Below are 25338 nucleotides of genomic sequence, written 5' to 3' on the forward strand. Positions count from 1 at the left end.
CAAATTTCGTTTAACAGCCATTCATGTCGAACCGAAGTATCCATATATCTGGATGTCGCATCAAGCGTTGTGAGACAGCTGCGGCAGCGCGAATTACGTTGCGAAATGCACTTTTAAAGTAAAAGTTAAAAGTTTAATAAAAATTGCATACTGCACAAGGAACATTTTTTATATCCGCGGCGTTGACGTAATTTGCCGAACGCGTATCACTGCTTTTAAAGTACGCAAATTCGTACAAAGTACGTGCACTCGCGTGTACTGGCATCATTTTCTGACCCAATGTTTTATTCACTTTAGACCGCTAGGAGGGGAGTAGATGCGATTTTAAATATATATTCAATTTTTTTCTTTCTTCTTTCTGACAGACCCACCAGCGATTTCTCATTTTGTTAGCACAACCCACAATAGAAGTGATTTTCCTAACCAACCTTCCACTGTCAGAATTAAAATAGTTCGAAACACAACCTCCTACAGAAGTCTTTTTGAAGTGCCGTCCCCGGGGGGGATATATGTTTTACTGGAACAGCCCTTATGTGACTGAAGTGGATTCCAATGCAAGTACTTAAAAATTTTTACATTGCTGGAAATGACTGGAATTGAAATTGATGATACTGACAATGGGGCATTCCCTCAGCATGTGATACCATTACCAGGAGTGATAGTTTGGCTAATACTTGTACCAGGAGTTATAGTTTGGTTAATACTGGTACCAGGAGTTATAGTTTGGTTAATCTAGAGTGATAGTTTGGCTGATACTGGTATAAGGAGTGCTAGTTTGGCCGATGCCAGTATCAAGAGTGATAGTTTGGCCGATACCAGTACCAGGAACAATAGCTTAGCTGATACCAGCACTGGGAGCGATAGTTTGATACCAGTATCCAGAGTGATAGTTTGGCTGATACTGGTACCAGGAACAATAGTTTGGCCGATACTGGTACCAAAAGTGACAGTTTGTCTGATGCCAGTACTGGAAGAAACTATGGCTGATACCAGTACTAAAATGGACAGCTTGGCTGATACCAGTACCAGAAGCAACTATGGCTGATACCGGTATCCATAGTGATAGTTTGGCTGATACCAGTACCAACTATGGCTGATACCGGTATCCATAACGACAGTTTGGCTGATACCAGTACCAGAAGCAACTATGGCTGATACCAGTATCCATAGTGATAGTTTGGCTAATACCAGTACCAGGAGCAACTATGACTGATACCGGTATCAAGAGTGATAGTTTGGCTGATACCAGTACCAGGAGCAACTATGGCTGATACCGGTATCAAGAGTGATAGTTTGGCTGATACTGGTACTGGGAGTGATAGTTTGGCTGATCATGTGTAAAGAATGCAAAGAAATCACAATACCTGAATCCTAAATTAAAAAAAGTTTGCTTTAAGATGATCAAAATAAAAAATAAGATTCAACTTTGTCAAAAGTTGTGCAGCACTTCAAAGAAAACAGCTATGATAGCGCTACTGTATGTGTAGACTGTTATTTCAATTATAATTTGTATGGTAAAAATTCTTGCACGGAAGAAGAATATTTAATACTAACTGAACAATGATTTAGTATCAACAAAAGAACTCTTAGTATGAATTGACTAGAAAAGTTTAAATGAACTTCATATAAATGCTGATATCTGCATTGATGATGTCGTTGTTGTTGTTGTAGGGTTTAATGCCATTTTTTCAGCACACGATAGGCTATACATGGCCGCCAGTATTAATGGTGGAGGAAGAACCCAGGAAAACCCCCGGAAAGAACCACCGTCCCACGAGAATCTACTGGCAAGCTTTCTCATATACCCACACTGGCTGAATCCGAGACTCGAACCCACACAGGCTGAGGTGAGATGGCAGTGATCCGTAACGTAGAGCGCTTTAGACCACTCAGCCACTCGGAGCCCCCCAGTGATGACGTAAGCAACTAGTAAGTAAATAATCAGATGATATGCAAGGCCTCCTGAAAGTGTAAAATTCCCCATAAACTCAACTCAGGGGAACAGTAATCCATTCATTCATAAGAACATCCACGCATACATCCTCCCACCAGGTACTGCATTATGCAGACATTTCTCACCTCCTGTTTTGAACCTGACAAATGTGGTTTTATCTTGCATCATGGCATCAACTGCAACTTTCTCGTAGTAGTTGGCTGTGATGATTGCAATAGTTGGCTGCTGGTTGGCTGCAATAGTTGGCATCTGTTTCACCTCCTGAACTTCTGTAAAATGTAGTAGAGAAAATGAGTGAGTATGATTGACTATACATATGACTTTCTCTAAAATACAGGGGAAAAAAATGAGTAGTTATGACTGACTATCCAAATGGCTGAATAATATATTTGCAAAAACAATAAATGTACATGAGTCAACATGTTGCTTACACTGTACAGAACTTGTCGAGATTAAAAGATTTATTATACTCTATTAAAATACAATGTTTCTGATAATAGGCTGTTGTCAGAAAAATTAATCCCCAACTCTCCCATCATGAGCTGTAAACTATATGAGTAAACTTTTACCCAGAGTATGACCAGGACTTGTCTTTTAGCAGTCTGGAATTACAGGTGCTTGTAATAAGGCCTTGATGTCAAGATGCACATTTAAGTTGGGCCTAATGTATCAACAAGCTTTTGTAACATTTATAAAATATAACTAATCATCTGTATTGATGTGGGATAGTTAAATCTACCATCTGCATTCATGTGGGGTATAGTAAAAGTCATACAGGTCATGTCCGCATTCAACACCAACGATTAATGGGTCGCACTTTTTAGACTTTGATTCTTCACAACTTTAAAAGGCAAGTATTCACTTTATTGAATCCTCATATATATATATATATATATATATATATATATATATATATATATATATATATATATATTTTCATGGTCCTTGTTTATAAGCCCCAAGAAATACACAGGGTAAAATCAATGTTAAATTATGTTGACATTTTTGGACAAGATCAACTAAAGGCATGATTCAGTACAAACCAGACTGAATACTGCACATTGTGATGTCACAATGAAAGCAGCTTTTGTCAAAAACAAATTCATACTACCCTTTTATTTATGACAGACACAAATTCTTCTTTTCTTGACCAAGATTAGTACCTCATCATCATCGTAAGAGTCCATTGCAATAAATAATGCTGTGTCAAAGATTCTGTATGACATTTAAGGTGCAGATTATTCAATAATCTGGACTGAATATACTTTGGTTTTAACTATTGTATTATTAAATTTTGGAACAATCAATATTGAATAAATTTATCTACATGACCACACTGGCACACACATTAAAATAATGCAACTTTTAACAGAATAATGAATCAATAAACTGTACTAATGCTTTAGTAGTATAATTAACCATCTGTATTGATGTAGGATATTATAATTAACCATCTGTATTGATGTGGGATAGTATAATGTTACTCTTTCCAGTATAAAATATAATCAACCATCTGTATTGATGTGCGATAGTATAATCAATCATCTGTATTGATGTGGGATAGTATAATTAACCATCTGTATTGATGTGGGCAAGTATAATGTCACTCTTTCCAGTTTAAAGTATAATCAACCATCTGTATTGATGTGGATAGTATAATTAACCATAAGTATTGATGTGGGATAGTATAATTAACCATCTGTACTGATGTGGGATAGTATAATGTCACTCTTTCCAGTGTAAAGTATAATCAACCATCTGTATTGATGTGGGATAGTATAATCTACCATCTGTATTGATGTGGGATAGTATAATCTACCATCTGTATTGATGTGGGCAAGTATAATGTCACCCTTTCCAGTGTAAAGTATGATCAACCATCTGTATTGATGTGGGATATTATAATCAACCATCTGTATTGATTTGGGATAGTATAATCAACCATCTGTATTGATGTGGGATAGTATAATCTACCATCTGTATTGATGTGGGCAAGTATAATGTCACCCTTTCCAGTGTAAAGTATGATCAACCATCTGTATTGATGTGGGATAGTATAATCAACCATCTGTATTGATGTGGGATAGTATAATCTACCATCTGTATTGATGTGGGCAAGTATAATGTCACCCTTTCCAGTGTAAAGTATGATCAACCATCTGTATTGATGTGGGATAGTATAATCAACCATCTGTATTGATTTGGGATAGTATAATCAACCATCTGTATTGATGTGGGATAGTATAATGTTACTCTTTCCAGTGTAAAGTATAATCAATCATCTGTATTGATGTGGGACAGTATAATCAACCATCTGTATTGATGTGGGGAAGTCTAATCAATCATCTGCTTTCAAATGGGAAGTATAATGAACCATCTGCATTGATGTGGGGAAGTCTAATCAATCATCTGCTTTCAAGTGGGAAGTATAATCAACCATCGGTATTGATGTGGGAAGTATAATCAGCCATCTGTATTCATGTGGGATAGTATGATGAACAATCTGTATTGATGTGGGATTGTATAATTAACCATCTGTATTGATGTGGGGAAGTATAATCAACCATCTGTATTCATGTGGGAAGTATAATCAACCAACTGTACTCATGTGCAATAGCATAATCATCTGTATTCATGTGGTTTAGCATGTCACTCTTAACTTTGTAAAATGTATTCAACAATCTGTAATACAATGCATGCCACATCTGTGACAATGAGACTGTTCTATCAATCTGGATTTTCCTGCCCCCTGTCCCCACATACCCCGTGATTTTATTATCCCCCCTTAACATATATGTCTGACAATTTTCCTGTTCTAGCCAGTGAATCAATTATCTCCCATTAATATAAATTCTGACAGATTTTGCTCTTCTACCCATTGTTATTCTATTACCTCATGTGAATGTATATTTCTGATGGATTTTGTTCTTCTATTCAGTGATTCTATTATCTCACATTAATGTATATTTCTGATGGATTTTGTTCTTCTATTCAGTGATTCTATTATCTCACATTAATGTATATTTCTGATGGATTTTGTTCTTCTATTCAGTGATTCTATTATCTCATATCAATGTATATTTCTGATGGATTTTGTTCTTCTATTCAGTGATTCTATTATCTCACATGAATGTATATTTCTGATGTATTTTGTTCTTCTATTCAGTGATTCTATTATCTCACATGAATGTATATTTCTGATGCATTTTGTTCTTCTATTCAGTGATTCTATTATCTCACATTAATATACCTCTCCTTGACAACTTGTGCACAACAGGGTCCAAAAACATAGACCATATGGGTGTGAGTTATTGAGGGACCTCTGAAAATTTAGGAAAGGATGCCATCCTGACTGGATATCAACAGTAAGAATATGGTTGTAGTAGGAGGCTGTTAAATGGTTCAATACTTGCTTTACAACTGCACTGGGAATAATTATCAACAGAATACTTTTTCTAATGAACCTTTCCACTTTTTTGTGTAAAGTACTTTTATTTTTAAGGCAGCCACCCTCTGTATGATTGTAAAAACATTACTCCAAGAGGTCTTGACATGTTAAATGTGTAATCTGAAAACATTTCACTTCTTTTCTGCATATGAATATGGATATACTGGAGTGTTATTGTTCATTCATAATAAAACAAGGTTTCCTTGTTTTTAAAACTAGGGACATTTAATTCATGAAACAGCAACCATCAACATTAAAACTTATTATTTTGAAATATTGTTCTTTTAGTAAAATACTGACATTTTGATTTTACTGCAAGTAATAGTGAGACTTCTGCTCATCCTTGAGCAAAACTCCAAGTGCCAATTCAGGAATTTTAAATTCATTACAAACTTTGGAACTTGATTCTCCAAAAACCTTTCGATGCATTGAGCACTCCTTTCACTTATTTGACCTGCTATCATTGATCACATTCACAGATTAGTAGAATAAACTTCTGATATATGTTACATACTTTAATTATGTTACCTACATAATATCTATCATAGTATGCAACTGGTCAACTGATACGAGTTTAGCTGACATACTAGCGTGAGACATGCTATCGTGGCTGGTAGCTCTTACCCAGGTAGGATCTGCACACATCTAAACATTTTTTTTTCTTCTCATTTTTCCACCACCTTTATTTGATTTGATACAGAAGACATAATTAGTACAATAATAAAAAGCAGGTCTGCTTTTAATTCATTGTAACAGAACAGCAAATACTGCACAAATCAGAGATCAAAACAATGTTGCCACATAATTAATTTCACAGAAACACTGACGGATGTAGCTGTGATGGAAGACGGACACTTTCACATTCTAATGCAAGAGGGTATATTATATAGCATTTATGATTACAATGAAACTGAATTAAGAAACAGCACTAAAATATCAACTTCATTTCACAAAACTTATTTAATTTGTCCTTTTTTTCCTTAAGTCCTGCCATCAGTAGGCATTCAGGACATTTTCAATGATTGACATATCCACAAATATTGTTATTTACAATGTACTGATAATTTTGTTTTACTGTTTTGTATAGAAAACTTAACAAAATATATTACTCTTATTAAAGGTTGAGAATTTCATGATGATGGATCAGATTTTCAGGTACTAACTGCTGTTTTCGACAATAAAATGAACGATATATCAAATTTTTATTTACTAGTTTGGATAGTGATTTTCTTCATTTTCATCAATTCTTTAAATATTTTCAAGAATAAAAAGTGGAATCCATGCCCGAGCCTGCATTATAAGTGGGTTCACAAGTTATCTGGGCACAAGTTATCAAGGGAGAGGTGTATACATATCTGTCCACACAGTGTTTCTTTCTATTATCTCACATTAAAATACATATGACAAATTCTATCATGCATATCTGGATTACCTGTCTTGTCATCCAAGACACGCCTGACAAATCCACCTGTCTCCATTTCTCGCACCAACTCCCTCTGTTTCAGCTCTGCAAGCTGCTGAAGAACCATCGACTCCTCTGCTTGCACAATCCTACAAACAAACAATGTAAATCATAATCAAATCAAAAATATGTGAAACTTGCAACTACATTTGTTCCTTTCAAGTCTATGCTACTGGAGTTATGTTGAGCAAAGACATGGGAATTAGAACGATGTTGGGAGCAGCTCACAAGGAAGTGGAATTTTCCCATATAAGTGGACAAGTGGATTAGCCTTGAAAGCAATAATTTGCAAATAAATAATTATCTTCATGTCTTGTTTTAATAAAAGTGTGCTTTTAAATTATTAAAATATCTGTAAAATTCAAAAGATATTGCTGAATTTACAATAAATTAAAAAATATAACTAAAAAAATTTCTGACAAATTTTATTTATTTTGTACAGATACAGCAAACACAACTCTTGAAACAGCACCCTAACTTGAGTTCACCTGTACTTTATGGCCAGGATCTGCTGTCACCTTTGCCTTTATATTGAAAAGTACCCTTTATGGATAGCCACCCATCTGACATGGCCAGTTTATCGTGTCAAATTCTTCTCACATGAAGGGACAATAGCGTATGTGAAGCTGCACAAAGTGAATTCATTTTAAAAAACTTTGCGTCTCCATTTTAACTGTTGACTCATGACCCCACCTTGGAACAGAACCCAGAGGCAAGAGTAGTACTATTCAAATGGGAGCTTGTGATGATTAAGGTTCCTTTAATTTCATTAAGTCAATTCAAATACGGGATATCTAAAAATAAGTGACCAAAGATACTTAAACCAAAATGTGACCCCATTTAAATTTCCTTTCCCATGAGAAGGGCAAAAGTAGCATTGTAAATATAGGAGCATGCAATGATTCCAAACATGAAGTGAACTGGTATGGAAATATAAGAGTCTAATAGAACGTCAATCCCCCAAAAGACTAAAGTAAAATGTGTCCCATTATAATCCCTGACTCACTGACACCACTCTGTCAAAATGGCTGCCATGGCAGACATACTGATGTCAGATTGGCACTATATTCATTTAGGATCAATTAGACATCGTAGAATGTCTTTTAGTGAAAAACACATGCCTCATCAACATCCCAGTAGTAATAACAATAACAAAATGTTCAAGATGGTTACCAGTGGCACCATTTCCATTTAGGACCAACTAGACACCATCAATCTTTCAGTGAAAATCCTATGTTGATATGACCATCCATTCAGGAAAACTTGTGATAACAGCATTTTCAAGTTGGCTGCTATATTGGATGTCTAATCAGTACCATTTCATTTTGGGTAAACTAGACATCATAAGAAGTCATTTAGTAAAAACCATGTTGATATGACCATCCACTCAAGCAGAGTCGCAACAAGATTTTCTAGATAGCCAAATTTGATGTCCATGCAGCACTATTTTCATTTAGGATCAGCTAGACCATGGGATAAATGTGTGTGTAAAGTTTTGTGACAATCCTCCAAGTAGTTTAGGAGGAATGTGATAGCAAACTTTTGCTAATGAATGGATGTATAACGGATGATGGACAACAGGCAATCCCAAATGCCCTTCTGGATAAAACTAAAACAATAAACCATGACAAAACTTTAAAGGGGCCACAAAGAAAATTACATTGGATGAGCATCTGTTAAAACTGCTCTTGAAGCAAAAACCAAATGCTACATTTCATTTGGTCACATAATGGGACCAATAGGTTACTTGCAAAATGATGCTGCCCCATCCCATGTAGATCCTCGAGTACCCCTTCCACTCTTGTGACAATCGTGTTGTGGGTAAATGACAATTGTCACCAATACTTTAATTTTTTATGTTCTTGATAAGGACAAGGAATATACTAAATCCTGTCATGCTACACTCATGTCAAAATTTAGAATTTATTTATCTCGGATCAACAGCACAAAAATGTAAAGTTCTCTGTACTAAGTTGATGTGTGTGGTTCTCATAGACAAAGAAAACTAAAGAATCCTGAGAGAAATGCATGCATCAGATAAATCTCTACAATTTTTGAAGTACATTCTGATACAGAGGCTTAAAGATCCAATTTAATATTATTACCACCATGCTTCCATCTTAACAAGGTACCATATATACCTGCTTATAAGTCCAGTCAAACTAAAAACAACAAAGATCCTGATCATACCATACCTGCAGATTAAGGTCAATATTGTTTGTTCTAATGAAGGCAGCCATCTTTAAAAAATGGACCTTTTCTTTTTCAATTTTTACTCACCTGACTAAATCTTCCACCGCCAAAATATTGGGATATGCCGATTCCAGAACCTGCAGCAACCTTTCCCTGATAATCTCTTCTTGGGGACGAGTATCATGCTTAACAAGACCTGGAAAAATAATATTTTCCTTACAAAAGAGTTGATATTTTCGGTTTATGTTACATATTTCTATGTCAAAGTGCTGACATTAGCAATATTCTAACGCTAATAAAAACCACAAATTCCTAGCATATGTGTGGACAATGGCATTATTTAACTAAACTGGACTTAGATATTCACTGCAACCCCTACCATGCTGACCTGGACAAAATTTCCAAATTACCATGTCAGAATGTTTTATCTATCATGTAAAAGAACAAGAATGATCATATAAACCCCAAGTCCTCATTTTTTATGACCCCATCTTTTATTTAACTATTTTAATAAAACGTATTCAGTGTAATATGGCATAAGCAAGTGCACTGTTGAAGATACAGACCTATTTGTGCACTGTTAAGGGTAGGGACTTCTTTTGTTGTACTCTTTAGAGTAGTGTATTTGTGTATTGTTCAGAATAGAGACTTATTCTGTTGTACTGTTTAGAATAGAGTATTTGTGTATTGTTGAGAAGAGACTTGTTTTGTTGTATGTTTAGAATAGAGTATTTGTGTAGTGTTCAGAACAGAGATTAAGGTGTGTATTGTTGAGAAGAGATTTATTTGTGTACTGTTAAGAATACAGACTTATTTCTGAATTAGCAACATTCAAGCAAATTTTTTAATTTAATACACAACACAAATATACAAACTGAAGCTATAATTTAAAGAAAAATTAAACAAGATCATTGAAAAAGGTAATGAATACACTCTCCTTGATACAGACAACTCTCATTACAACTACCAGTTGCCATGGTGGCCATTTTGGATGTCCCACTGGCCTAGTTTTTATTTTATTGCGAACCAGCTAGACATCATAATAAATCTTTTTAATGAAAACCCTATGTTGATTTGACTGTCCATTTTGGATATGTAGCAATAACAGATTTTCAAGATGGTTGCCGTGGTGGTCATACTTGATATCAGATCTGCATGATTTTCATTTAGGACCAACTAAACATGATAATAAGTCTTTTAGTAAAACCCATTTTGATTAGACCATTCAGCAGGAGAAGTAATCACATGATTTTTAAGATGGCCAACTGTAGTGGTCATACTGGATGTCCAAGCACCATCTTCATAGAGAACCAGCTAGAACATGTCTTGAATGCATGTGTAAAGTTTCAATGCAATCCTCCAAGAAGTTGAGGAGGAGTAGTGATAACAAACTTGTACTGATGACCACATATACCTCAGACTATCCCATATGCTCTTTCTTACAGCAATAAAAAAAACTACTTTGATCTCGAAATCATAAAACACTCCAGGTGTACTTTTCAAAAAGATTTTCCAAATCTGGACTAATATTAATTACACAAAGCTGAATAAAGTTTCATGATGATGGGAGGTATTCTTCATTCACTTAAATCATTTTTGGAATATATCACATGAGAAACTGGAGTCTCTCAAATGGGACTGACACTTTTTGGCTGAAAAGAATTTGTAGATTTCATGAGGAATCTGTTCCCCAACCCCCAATACAACTTTTATATTTTTTAATTGATGAATATTAAAATCATCCAATCTTTTAAAATAGAAAATCCAATTTTTACTAAATTTAATGTACATTCCATGATCCCACAAAAGGTCTTCAACATATACACCAATATAATGCCCACAAAAGGTCTCCATGATAATGTACAATTCAAGATGCATAACAGTGACAACACTGTATGGTTCCTGAACTTACAAAAATCTGAGGTAATGGAGGTTTAAGCCTGATGGAAAAATGGCATTAAAATTTAAACTAAAAAGATGAAAACTTGAAAGGCAATTCAAGAACCAAGTGGCATCCTATTAAAGATTGCAAAACTTTAGAGGTGACAAGATGGACAGGTGGAAAAGGTGATCACTATTCTGATACAGAATATTAATTATGCCCAATGATATATTCATTTTAATTAGTTCGAAAAGCAGTACAGAATATATACCAATTTTACCAGATTTTTTAATGTTTAAATATGACATGTTATGTAATGGGATAATTTCATTCCAAATGACTTCTGACAACTGTAAACACTCACACGAAATGGCAGTCAACATAAATATGTATTCTTTTTTATGTCATTTGGTTTGATCTGTTGGGTTGATCAGTTCTTTTAACACATTACTGGATATATCACGCTGAGTAAACAGTAGATAGGTGCCTTTTCCTCTAGGGCACAATGTGGCAACAGATCGAGCTATTTAAAGTGAATATTTCTACTGATAAGAAAGTTCCCACTGAGCACAATTCACGATTTTATGATGATATAGATTGTTTGAGACAAATAGTAACATTTTACTATATGGATTTAAAATTTAACTCTGATTCCTAAAATTTCCAGGCTCAAAATTATTGTACATGGATGGACATCGGTGTACCACATGACTTTAAACTGGCCCTTATTATTTTCTTTAAGATTAGTTAACCTTGGAATTAAACACTGAAGTAATTTAAATTATATTTACATTGTACTGTGTAAACTACAGTAACATCTTTGGCTTTTATTTTGTCTTCAATATTTTACAGCACAATAACTCCCTGAAAGTAGCAAGGCATTCAAGAAAATAGAGTAATATCCCTTGGTAATAAAATAATTCACAAGACAAAGAACATGTGAATGTCTTTCTTTTTTAACTAGTGACCCTCCTTGAAACTACAGCATGAATGATGCAGCAACCATGCTAGTTATATTCTAAAACTAATAGTGTGCCTCTGTTTGGAAGAAAATATTTGAGGAAAAATTTATTTTTTCAAATTTGCACACATCCTGCAAAAACATTTAGATGTCTATCATTCTAACTACACTAATGTATCATGCATGCCAAAATTCATGATCAAACAATGCAAACACACAACACATAACGGATATTTCATTCTTTCCAAACTAAATACAGCATTCCCTCACTATAATGCCCACTCATTGCAAAATGGTTCCTGTTACATGCATAAAGCAGGTGTTGCACCTATGGACATTGTTATAATGAATTAGTACTGTATAACATAAGCTATAAATGCATTTTAGGTATGGTTATGCTGTTGACTGGGCTTATAAATGAGACTTGTGTATCACATATCCTTCTTGCAAATCAGCTTAAAAGTTCATCAGACCAGGTTGTCTTGCATCATACTTATTCAATTATATATATAACTTTGTATGACTTTTCAAAATTGTAATACAAACCTGCCCCTGTCAATGCCTGAGAAGTTATATCTCCCTCTAGCTAACAAATTTGACCATATGAATGATTATTACTATGATCTTACCTTACTTTGTTAACTCCATTTGTAAGTAATTACAAACTGAGACAATCTACTCTCCCTCTTGAATGCATTTATCAACATTAACTATATAGAGCAAAGCACTTGAATGAACTTGATTAAAACAAATAAAAAACCAACTCCTTGTAGAAAGTATGGACTTTCAATGAACAATGCAATATTTTCAAGACTGGTCAGCCCTGAATCAACAGTTGCCCTATCAGGCAAAGTGAATGGCTGGAAATGTCACTCAACTGCTGAAAATTTCCACTCAGCATTTAAAGTTAGGCAAGTGAATTGTCAACATCTGTTCCTCATACAAGTGTAGCACAAATGAAAACTACTTAGAGTATTAGAACTTTCATGACAGACCTAGATCATATAACCATCTTACTGTAACGAGGTGCAACAGATATGGGAGCAGTGATGTGAAGTTATAAATGAAGAGAAAAAAAAATTAAATATGGGGGCAAAATTTCACACATCATTCGTCAAATTGCTTAACAAGAATGTTTACATCTTTTCACAACCCATTCAAAAACTGGCAGATTACTAGCTTTGCTAATATCTCTCCTGTCAACACTAAGTCTCTGTATTTCTGCCACCAAGCCACTGCTCCAGGTGGCTGTCCGGTGACCATTTGACATGTACAAAGAAGGAAAAGTATCAGTGGAAATTTGTACAAATATTCACACAATGAAAGAATGAGTGAAACAGTAAATATTATACAACACAACATAATAGCATGATCTTTTCATAACATTAGATATATGTCAAAAGGACAAGTATGCTGCCGCCGAGAAGTCTGCTGGTGAAAAGCTGATCCTGATATGGTCATCCATTTCGATGGAAAAGAGATAACATTTTCAAAATAACCACCATGATGGCCATACTGAAGGTCAGTTTGTTGTATCATTTTCACTTAAGACCAACTAGACAGTGCAAGATCTCTTCTAATGAAAACCCTATGTCCAAACGACTTTACATTTAAGAGTACCTATAACAAGATTTGCAACAATACCTCCACAGTGGCAATGGTAGATATCAGATTAGCACCATTTTAATTTAGGACCAATAAAAAATCTTCTGATGAAAATCTCCTGCTGATAATTTTCCATTCTGGAGGATAGCAAGATTTTCAAGTTGGCTTCTGTAGTGACCATAATGGATATAAGATTGGTACCGTTTCAATTTAGGATAAATTAGACATCATAAGAAGTCTTTTACTGACAACCCCATTTTGATACAACAATCTGTTCCGGAGGAGTTGTTGTTGTTGTAGGGTTTAACATACGATAGGCTATACATGGCGGCCAGTATTAATGGTGGAGGAAGAACAAGGGAAAACCCCAGAAAGAACCACCGACCCACGAGAAGCTACTGGCAAGCTTGTTCAGGAGGAGTAGCAATAATAAGATTTTCAAGACAGAAGATGTGGTGGCCATACTGGGCTGCCAGATAACCATCATTTCCACTTAGGACTGACAAGACACTATAAGTCTTTAAGAAAAAGTCCCATGTTGATACAAATAAGACAATCCCTTCAGAAGGAATAGACATGACAAGATTTTCAAGATGGCCCATGTGGTGACAATATTGATGTCCAAGCACCACCATTTTCATTTAAGACCAGTTTGAGCACTGGGTGAATGAAGTTTCATGGCAATCTTTTGAGTAGTCTAGGTGTAGTAGCAGTAACAAACAAATGGATGATAGATGACGGACCAGAGACAACAAATATCCCATAAGCACTCCTGGTCTGTGTCCATTCGAGCTAAAAACTACATACGAAACATGCAAAACTTGACAATAAACAAATATACTCAACAAGCCAAGTAAGTTTCACTGTGAAGAACAAAACCAGATCCATCTGCAAATAGATATGATTTTGTCTGAACACAGTTACCAATTGTTACAACTTGAGTGACAATCTGTGAAAAACTAGAAAAGTGGTAAACTTAGTTACATCAAGGGTTTGCAGAGAAAAATTGACAAATGCTTATCATTTATAGTCACTTGCAGAATGGAGGTTCAAACGTCAAACCAAATTATGGACTAACAGGTAACCATATATACTCACAGATAAGTCAGTTCAAACTATAAACTGCATAGACCCTGATACGCCATCTCATAATGTGCCAGATTATCTGGATCTGCACAGTTTGCTAGGTGTGATCAGCAGAACATTGACCTTCATCTGCTGGTGCATTATACAATGGCAGATATGGGTCTATACTGTTGACAGTTGGACCCAAATTGTACACAAGTATATGTAGCAATTTAGACGTCAGGCCTTGATGACAAGTTGTATTAGGTATGCATATCAGTTGAAAGATGCTTTATATAAACTTGAATATCATTTATGAATATTATGAAAAGAGAGCTGGCCCCAGTAATAAACATTATTAAAACCAAACACTTGTCATACTGTGCAAAAATCATTTACTTTGATTAAAATCCAAAGAATTAAAAAACACCTCAAATTAAGGCAGATTTACGTCAAATAATTCATAGTCAAAAGGCTTCCATCTTATAGTGACTATACATGATAAAACTAGTGAGGTCAGATGCTGAAACAAAAACGGTTTCAAGGCTGCATTTGGAAGGTATATAGAAAATAATCAAATAAATGTATATTTATACTTATAAAGCGTTTTATCTGTAGTGCCCAAAAATTTGGCCTTTTTATTAACTGAATATTGGCAGATATTTTAATTAATATTACAGAACTTTAATAAAGTCAACGTACTATACAGTCGATACAGGTCTAGATGGATGTGGCAAAATGCATATTTATAGTATAATTTCCTCTCTGGACCAACCCAGACATGAAATCACTTTCCATTTGTGACCCCTTTTTCATTGTAACAACCTTTATGCATTAATTTACATATAATTTCATCTTCCCAATTTTAACCAACTACTATTCAGAACTGCAACCATGAATTTTGGTCCAAACTGTCACTTAGCACATCCAAATTATGGGCACTGAAATGTTATGCCCGTCTAACTGATACACTGGCAAAAGACTGGGCTTTGGGTATTGTTGTTGTTGTGGGGTTTAACACCATTTTTCAGCACACGATAGGCTATACATGGCGGCCAGTATTAATGGTGGAGGAAGAACCCAGAAAAAAAAACAGGAAAAACCACTGACCCATGAAAAGCTACCGGCAAGCTTTCTCACATACCCACATTGTCCAAATCCTAGACTCGAACCCATGCAGGCAGAGGTGAGATGGCAGTGATCTGTAATGGAGCCACTCAGCCACTCTGGGTCCTGGCTTGGGGTATACAAGGTAGATTAACTTAGATTAACACAGATTTATCATTTTCTCTCTAGATATGGAATTGAAAGCATTTGATTGATCAATTATGTGCCTGATAATTGTATAGCCTCATACTTGCACAGGTACAACCACTTAGGTTTGCAACCCATCTTTGAGTAACTGGTGTGCATCAGCCCATTGATAAGTAGAGATATTTTTCATCAAAGGCAAGCCAATTTAAGTTAACTGACATGGCTATAAACAATATGGTTTGTACCTTTGAATGCAGCACAAGAAACAGTCCTTAACATTTCTAGTTAACTATAATGGTACATCTGGCAGCAAGTGGAAATCTTTGCATGGGACTTAAAACAGAATCAAATGCATCATCAATCAGGACTGCAGACACAGTGAGATTTCTACTTCAGTTTCATTCTGATATAGCAATAAATCATGATGCCTCTTATATGGGAGATAATATCTGATACCAAACAATATTTCACTTAAGTCAAGCAAACGCTTTTAAAAAATGCCATTTATCTACAATTCGGATGTTAATAATTTCCAGGTTTGTATCAAAATTTTGTTTTAACTTGGGCAAAATATTGAAACTAATATTCATTCTAGCATGTATCGAAGAACTTACCAACTACTTGAGATGATGAACCAAAGCAAAGAGTCACTATTGGGGTCTTGTGTTCAATACACCACACCAAAGCAAAGAGTCACTATCGGGGTCTTGTGTTCAATACAATACAAAAAAAGCAAAGAGTCACTATTGGGGTCTTGTGTTCAATACAATACACCATAGCAAAGAGTCACTATTGGGGTCTTGTGTTCAATACAATACACCAAAAGCAAAGAGTCACTATCGGGGTTCTGTGTTCAATACACCACACCAAAGCAAAGAGTCACTACTGCAGTCTTGTGTTCAATGCAATACACCAGGGCAAAGAATCACTACTGGGGTCTTGTGTTCAATACACTACACCATATCAATGAGTCACTACTGGGGTCTTGTGTTCAATACACCACACCAAAGCAGAGAGTCACTATTGGGGTCATGTGTTCAATACACTACACCAGGACAAAGAATCACTATTGAGGTCTTGTATTCAGTACACTACACCAAAGCAAAGAGTCACTATTGGGGTCTTTTGTTCAATACACCACACCAAATAAAAGAGTCACTACTGAGGTTTTGTGTTCAATACAATACACCAAGGCAAAGAGTCACTATTGGGGTATTGTGATCAATACACTACACCAATGCAAAGAGTCACTATTGGAGTCTTCTGTTCAATACAATACACCAATGCAAAGAGTCACTATTGGGGTATTTTGTTCAATACACCACACCATGGCAAAGTCACTATTATGGCCTTGTGTTCAATACACTACACCAGGACAAAGAATCACTATTGGGGTCTTGTGTTCAATACACTACACCAAAGCAAACAGTCATTATTGGGGTCTTGTGTTCAATACACTGCAGGGTCTTAAACAAAAGAACCTGTGTTGGAATACCAGAATTAGGAGAATATGCAATCAGGGGACATAACTCCTCTATGATGACATGGAAAGTAGAAAATTCAGAGCATTCAGGATCTCATCAATATAAATGTGTGATCAATCTGGTTGAAATCAAACAAGTCCAAATTCACAAGGACAGGCAATCAAGTTACCTAAATCTTTGAAATGACAATAAGAAATTAAACCCATTCAAGACCTCACTAGTATAAGTGTGCATGCCAAACTTAACTGAAATGCAGCAATCCTTGCTTAAGTAACACTGCATAAATTAAAGCCTGAAAGATGCGCAATCGGGGTGCACAACTCATTAAATGACTTCATGGACAGTTGAAAAGCGAACTCATTCAAGGTATTAATAATATTAAAACTATACCAAGATTGGCTGAAACCCAAAAAAAACTTGATAAAGACATGTCACAGAAATGAAGTCAGGAGACTGATTATCATGGAGCATAGTTTTTGTAAATGTTACAAAACACTGGAAATTTAATTCTTTTTAAGCCTAAGCAATATAAAGTTGTCTTGTGGTAACCTTATTCTGATGGACAGATTAAAGGATGGACTTTGATTATTATAAGGCTCCATGGACTTCGTCAAGCAAGGACCTAATTTGTTTCCCTTTTTGAAGCTACATAGTAAACAGTAATAATTATCTGACAACATTTTCAAAATATAACCATAACTTGTACACTGACAGATGAACAAGAAGAATGTTATATGACTACAGTTGTGGGGCATATACATTATCTCCCTTTTCAGCCAGAAACAATGACTACTTTGGATTCATGAAGTTTTGGGATATCATTTTTCATATTTCTGCATACCAGAAGAACTTCAATGGTACATATTGATTGAATTCACTGGTATTTCCCTGATTGCAGATAGGTGAGGGGACATTTGTTCTATGACAGCTCCTCTAATTTCGTTGTGGTGATGATAGAAATCCATAAAAACGAATGCCCTATACGAGTATATATAATGATGAATCCAAAGTATCTAGACTCAGGTGAAAAACAATTTAACAATCACAAATCACAACAACAATAACTGCTCTTATTCTACCAAATACTCACCAAAGAAATCACCAGCTGTCATCCCTTTTTCTGCATTTGCAATGTATAACAGAGAAGAAAGTGTAAAGCAAAGATGTAAAGCACTATAAGTCAGTGTTGCTAGAGAACTGAACAGATCCTTTTCAAAGCACACATCATCATTAAGTCAATGACCCACACATTCCATTCCAAAATAATGCAGCTGAATCAAAACATTTTGCAAAATTTGACTCTGTTTTCCTGCTCTCTCATTCAGTACTCTCATTTGGGGGGGGGGGGTAAACCACTATCTTTGTTGTCAAAATGGCTTTCTGATAATAAAGCTTTCATTTCAATTTCCTTTGCTGATTTGCAACTCTCATTGTGCACTGTCCACCAAACATAATCCATAAACAAAAGATAAAATATGTATATTTTACAATGATTACCTGCATGGACATTTAGGTTATGATATTTACCACTTGTTTTCAGACATTAAAATAAATTGTTTTGCTGCCCCAAAATATATTAAAAAAATATTTCATTTAGTGTCCTATAACAAATTAATGAAATATTCCTGACATGGCAACAGATCATGGTGAGCAATTTAGTACTGAAACTCATGTAATACCAATCATACCAGGAGGCCCAAGCAGACTAACATCTGACCACTTCATCATGGAGGCTTAAGTAATATTATAGGAACATGTGCTATCTCCCAGATTTTATACCATGTTGATTTTAAAGGCAGAATTATTATGCAATGTCTCTTGTTCACAGCTGATGTCATCTAAACTCTTAATGATATTAACCCATTTATCTAGGTTTATAGACACTGGATGAGAAATATAGTCACTAGATCTAGAGAAGCACCTAGCCAAACAGATCTCATTAGTATGTGTAGATCTCAATTATTATATAATGTTAAGACAATACATGCAGAAGCTTAATGTGGAGTGAATTCTGATTGGAATTCTGTCTCTGAAGTTGTAAGCTCAGCAAATCAGATACAAGATTATCTCATTATCTTGAGATCATTCAATGGATCTTGATACAATTCTGATGACAATCTAATCAGATATATAGTTTGCTGGAGCATATGCAAGCTCAGCCAATCAAATGCAAGGTCACATCTTTAGTATGCATCGATTTCCCTCACAATCACAGTCATCCAAACTCTTGATGACATCTCACAATCATAGTCATCCAAACTCTTGACAACATCTCACAATCATAATCATCCAAACTCTTGATGACATAGATCTACTTATCCAGTTTGATTAAAATTTTAGGAAATAATAAGCTCACTTGCAATCTGTCCATCCATCCAACATGACACACAACTCATGAAGGTCCATACAATGAACTCACTTGCTGACATCTGTGCATCCATCTGACATGACACACAACTGATGAAGGTAAATACAGTAAGCTCACTTGCTGACATCTGTCCATCCATCCGGCATGACACACAACTCATGAAGGTGCATACAGTAAATTCACTTGCTGACATTTGTCCATCCATCTGACAAAACACACAACTGATGAAGGTCCCTACATTAAGTTCACTTGACCATATGGCCAGGTGAGCTAAAAAAATCTAATTAAATTTCAATACTTGTAAATTCTTAACAATATAGGTGGCGCTCTACAGTTTTGTATTTTGCATAGGGTTAGGATTTTTAAAAGAAAGAATTTCCCCGGCTTTCCTCACTGGTTATACTGGCTATTTAAAAATGACCTTGTATATCTGAGGTATAATGCAAAGAACCTTTAATTCCCTTTATTTTGGTGTATGATTGATGGGTGTACTATGGGTTATAGAGTATACAGCTTGGCCTTACTTCAGATGTGCACCTTTCAAAAAAGTGCTAGCTCTACTTGATCATTTTCACTTACTGAACTTCAGAGATAAATTGTATAAAAAAGAGCCAATAACTTTTTTTACATTTTATATATTTGGTAATTCATTCATTGCACTTTCAGAAACTGGTATTGTCATCTGGCAAAATTCATTTTCCCTATTTTAATAGCTGCTATGTATACTGTCCTTTAGACTAATTCAGACTGATTTTTTAACACAAGGGAGCAGTCATTTTAGTTAGCAGTGTGCTTAAATCATGTAAAATTTCCAAAAGTACAATATCCAAAAGAAATATCACCCACATAACATTAATGTAGCATAGAGGTATGCCAACATTCTCTCCACTGTGCATGTTTTAAATGCGAACTACTTCACCTTACATACGTCACTCTCTCAAAAATACATATTATCTGGTGAGCGCCCCCATATAGAATTTTCTGCCTTGTTCTAACTTAATTTTTAAAGAAACTTTTCAGAGAGAAACTCCTTGCTAAAAACCTATTGTGACTGGATACAAATTTTAGTATTACCAGTACTCAATGGTACTGTCAAATTTTAGTATTACCAGTACTCTCAATGGTACTGTCAAATTTTAGTATTACCAGTACTCTCAGCGGTACTGTCAATGTTCTCTACCATGCTCATCGCTTGAACTTAAATGTTTTTTAGAAAGGTGACTTTTAACTTATTTTTTGCAACTTACATTGTTTCTAAACAGGGAAGATATACAGCTAAAACAATGGCCTATTATATAATATCAGTGTTGCGTCCTAATCAATAGTGAAGACTGGGTTTCACAATTCTTCAAAATCACTTTCTAGACAAGTTCCATTTCTCCACTTTCTGACAAGGATATTAATCTGTCCATTTTCTCATATCATTTTAGATCCAAAAATTGTGTCTGTAAACACAAGTATATACATAAAAATCTTGTAAAATGTATTCCAAACATTATAAAGTAGGACAAAATTATTCTGGCAAGAAAAATTTGGTTCCCAAAAACATATAGTGTCTGAAAACAAATCGTAAATATTATACATGGTGATTATCCATTTGCATGGGCAGGAGAAGTCTTTTTATCTGAAAAGCCCAGTGGACATGATAATTCCAATATGTTGGCATTCTTCGGAGAAAATTGGTTTAATTTGGCTATGAGAGCCCTCAAACACATCTACCATATTTATGTACATTTTCCTTTCAAAACTCTTGTCTATGAGAGCCCTCAAACACATCTACCATATTTATGGACATTTTCCTTTCAAAACTCTTGTCTATGAGAGCCCTCAAACACATCTACCATATTTATGGACATTTTCCTTTCAAAACTCTGCTCTATGAGAGCCCTCAAACACATCTACCATATTTATGTACATTTTCCTTTCAAAACTCTTGTCTATGAGAGCCCTCAAACAAATCTACCATATTTATGTACATTTTCCTTTCAAAACTCTGCTTATCAAGTTTTTTTTAATGCATTTTTGATCTCAATTACAGGTATGAGCAATGAACAGAATACTTTTTATGCATTTTTGATCTCAATTACAGGTATGAGCAATGAAAAGAATTCTTGGGTTCTGCAAAACCTGGAATGCAATGATGTATCTGCCCCGCAAATGGCCTGAAAAAAAACCTTTTTAATGTTAACACCGCCAACAATGAAAGTAATATAGGAGATGGCCACCATGAACGTCTGACATTACACTGGACTATGTGTATTGTAGGAAAAGATTATCTCCCATGGAAAATCCTCAAACATATTTTTGTATTAACACATGGATCACGTCCACTCCAAGTTCCACAGTAAATGTACTATATACCTATGTCTCAACACAGTGCACACAATAAAGCAACTTCTTTCAGCAATCCATCCTTAGAGGTAAACTTGGCCAGAAAACCTTGATACTCTACCATCACAAATTTTATACTTGTTGTCATTGCTGGTTGAATTATAATGGAACTTTTAATATATTATTGGCTACATGAAGTGAAGAAAATAGGAGCTAAGTGCATTTCCCAGGGATACATCAGGACAGCCAACCCTGCGTTATGAGTCTGATGCAATACCAAACAAGTTACCAATCCCAATTTGTACAAAAAAATGAAGGGGAAGCACATTATTGGCAGAACTGGTCAAGTCCATTTACCATTCAATGAATTTTAGTTAGTACATTACTCAACCATTATTCATACAATATTCAAAACAAAATGAATTTTTGCAAAGCAGGTTATATTTAATGGTTAATGTAATACAAGCCATGTTTGTCCAATTATGAATTTAATATTAATAATGAGGGTAAGAGTTGGAAGAAAATTCAACTGAAAATAATTATCAGAATGTTGAAATGTTTAAAACCTAGTTAAAACACCAGTAGACTGCTGTTTTTATTAAATCTGATTTTGACAAAATGTGAAATAAAAAGCCAATGTAGCCAAAGTCAAAATGTGCAAATAAATGGGACTGAAAAGTAGCCATGCTGTCAAATCAATATACAAAATGTGAAAATAAACGGCACTGTAGCCATATTGTCAAAATAAATGTTTAAGAATGTGAAAAGAAATGGCACTGTAATGTAGCCATATTGAAAAAGTAGATTTTCTTACAATAATGGTAACCTGACAAAATTTGATTAAAAAAACAAGAAAAACGAATTGAGACTACGCTTGAAAATGATACCCATGATAATGATAATACTGAGCATAGCCTACATGCTTTTAAAACAGCTTTTTACTGATAATACTGTCATTATAATGAAGTATGAATGTATTTCACATTCTAATTTAAATACATTAGTAACAAATACAAGTAGTCAATCAATTTACAATGGTGAAAAAAAACTCCGGTTGCAAAGATGCTTGTTTATTCCTGTTATCTTTGTAGTGTTGTTCCAAGCCCATTTTAGATGGGTGTTGCACCCTGCCCCTCCTAAGGTGGTGCCCCTCCGAGATCACCCTGCCTTCTCATGGTGGTGCATGCCCCTATCAAAACCATATATAGTACAGTGAACCACCTCTTAAGAAAGCCCACCCCTGTTTTAAGGCCACCCTGCCAGACGCCTAAATAATATATTAAAACCATTTTGCTCTCAACAAGAGAGGTCAGCATTTTTATAAGGCCATTATTTTACTCCAGAATGGAAGATCTGATACAATGGGCATCACTATACTATTATTACATAAAAGTGTTAATAACTAGAGCATGATGCTAGTGAAAAATCAAACTATCCATCCAAATTAGAAAAAACTGACTTGACTGACACCTGAAACAAAATAGTGTTGTTTGTATATTTAATTCAAAAACAAAGCTTTCATTATTTTTCTTGTTTTAGTGGTACAGCATATTTCAAAAAGTATGGTTGCCCAAGGAAAACTACCAAAAAAATGTTGGCTGACCAGCTGACTAAAAATCTTTCAATTTAATTGCTCAAAATCTTTCCCACCCAAGAGCCATATAAAAAACTATGTTAACACTCCATGCTGAACTAATTACTGCATGCCAGAAACTTCATTACAAACTTTGCTCACTGACACATTCTTACACACGTAAACTAACTTTATGTTTAAAACTAAAAACTTTCTTGCTTATATGCATAACTGCATGGCATTGTTTCTATTTAATGTTATCTCCCTTGAAAATTAAAAGAAAATTTTGGGAATGAAAATTTAAATTTATAACTAATTCATAGATTTACAACTGACATTTGTTTCTTCATTTGGATTTAAGTCTGTTTACTCTTTCTCTTTTTGTATATAATGATTAACCATGATCTTTCTTCTTTTGTAACATTTTGGTATTAAAGAATATCCAATTCATCACAAAAAGAAACCAGAAAGTTTTGAGAAATAATCATAGATGAATTTGACAATCAAAAAGAAACCCTAAAGTTGCTCCAAATTAAAATCTACTATTTTTCTTCAATTTCATCATGTTTCTTTAACAGAATATTATTTCATACCGACTGGCACATGCGTGCTTCAGTTTCAATAAATATCCCAACAATTTCTTTCTTAAATTGAGATTTTTGAATATCTTTTTCCTGCATGGTTGGTAACAATGATTCTTTTTTTTCAAAGAACATTCGACATACATCTGAGATTTAGAGTGCAGTCATAAAATCTTGAATTTTCCATCTAGGAAATTTGTCTTCTGACCGAGGAAATTTTGAAGATTTCCTACAATTTTTTCAAGTTTAGAAAGGCTTACATGTAATAAATTTGATTTTGCATCCATTCCACTATCTGTACCTATGAGAGAAATACTGAGAATGCCTGAAGAATCACAAGCGAGATGTATGATCTCAACTGGTGGAGAAATTGTGAATCTGAGTGAAACCAGTGAAAGATGAACTTATTAAGATTGATAGAGTTATAACCCAGAATTAAAAAACATTATCTAAAACTTTTGATATTTCAAACATCTTGGGATTTTTTCAATTATTTCTTATTTTGTTTTTTTTTCTTGATAATGCCAATTTAAAAAAATCATAAACTTCAATTGCTATACAGAAAAATGCAAAGCATCACACACAACAACCACAGACTTTAATGAATTAATCAAGGTAAGAATACATGTGTAAAGAAATTTGCCTGAAATGTGTACCACTAATTAAAATTCAGTAGCAAGACTATTTCAGGGGAGATAACTAAGGTATATTATTTATATTTTTAAAAAAACATACAAACTAAACAAACAATACGGCTGCATACTGGCATGACCAACATTTTACATACCCAGCATGTCTGCAGTGAAGTACTGTTCTAACATAAAATAGCAAGATAATATAAAACTTTGTATGCAAAATCAAAATATGTCATACATCAAAAATAACTATGACAAAGATATTTTATTTTTTGACATTGCTGTTTGAATGGTTAAAAATTATTTGTTTTATAAAGGTATAGTACACTGAATAATATGAATTAGAATAACAGGCAAAAGAAACTAAAAAATTACATTTTAGTGTGCTTTTTTATTTTTTATGTAGCTTTAACAATTTGAGTCATATCACCATGATGTCTGCAATGTGGCAGTATATAGTTATGTCTAGCACTGGGGCATCGTGCGGCAGACATGTAGCATCATGTCCCACCCAGTCACATTATCCTGACACAAGGCCAACT

General features: G+C 34.6%; 1 protein-coding gene across 5 annotated transcripts in view; it reads right to left on the reverse strand.

The window, feature by feature from the left end:
• LOC149791259 (uncharacterized) overlaps window positions 1-25338 on the reverse strand; it is an 82607-nt gene that overhangs the window by 17641 nt on the left and 39628 nt on the right. For 2 of the 5 annotated variants that reach the window (XM_089969749.1, XM_089969750.1), the window contains exons 7-11: window positions 24949-24975; window positions 18399-18428; window positions 9145-9253; window positions 6835-6953; window positions 2080-2223 (exon numbers count right to left, since the gene is read on the reverse strand). In XM_089969749.1, coding sequence (XP_089825875.1) covers window positions 2080-2223; window positions 6835-6953; window positions 9145-9253; window positions 18399-18428; window positions 24949-24975 — 429 coding nt within the window. The remainder of the gene's footprint in view (window positions 1-2079; window positions 2224-6834; window positions 6954-9144; window positions 9254-18398; window positions 18429-24948; window positions 24976-25338) is intronic. The other 3 variants (XM_089969751.1, XM_089969753.1, XM_089969754.1) reach the window with 3 other exon arrangements.

Source organism: Sinohyriopsis cumingii, chromosome 9 (genome assembly GCF_028554795.1).
Source record: "Sinohyriopsis cumingii isolate HCF-2022 chromosome 9, ASM2855479v2, whole genome shotgun sequence".
Classification (NCBI taxonomy): domain Eukaryota; kingdom Metazoa; phylum Mollusca; class Bivalvia; order Unionida; family Unionidae; genus Sinohyriopsis; species Sinohyriopsis cumingii.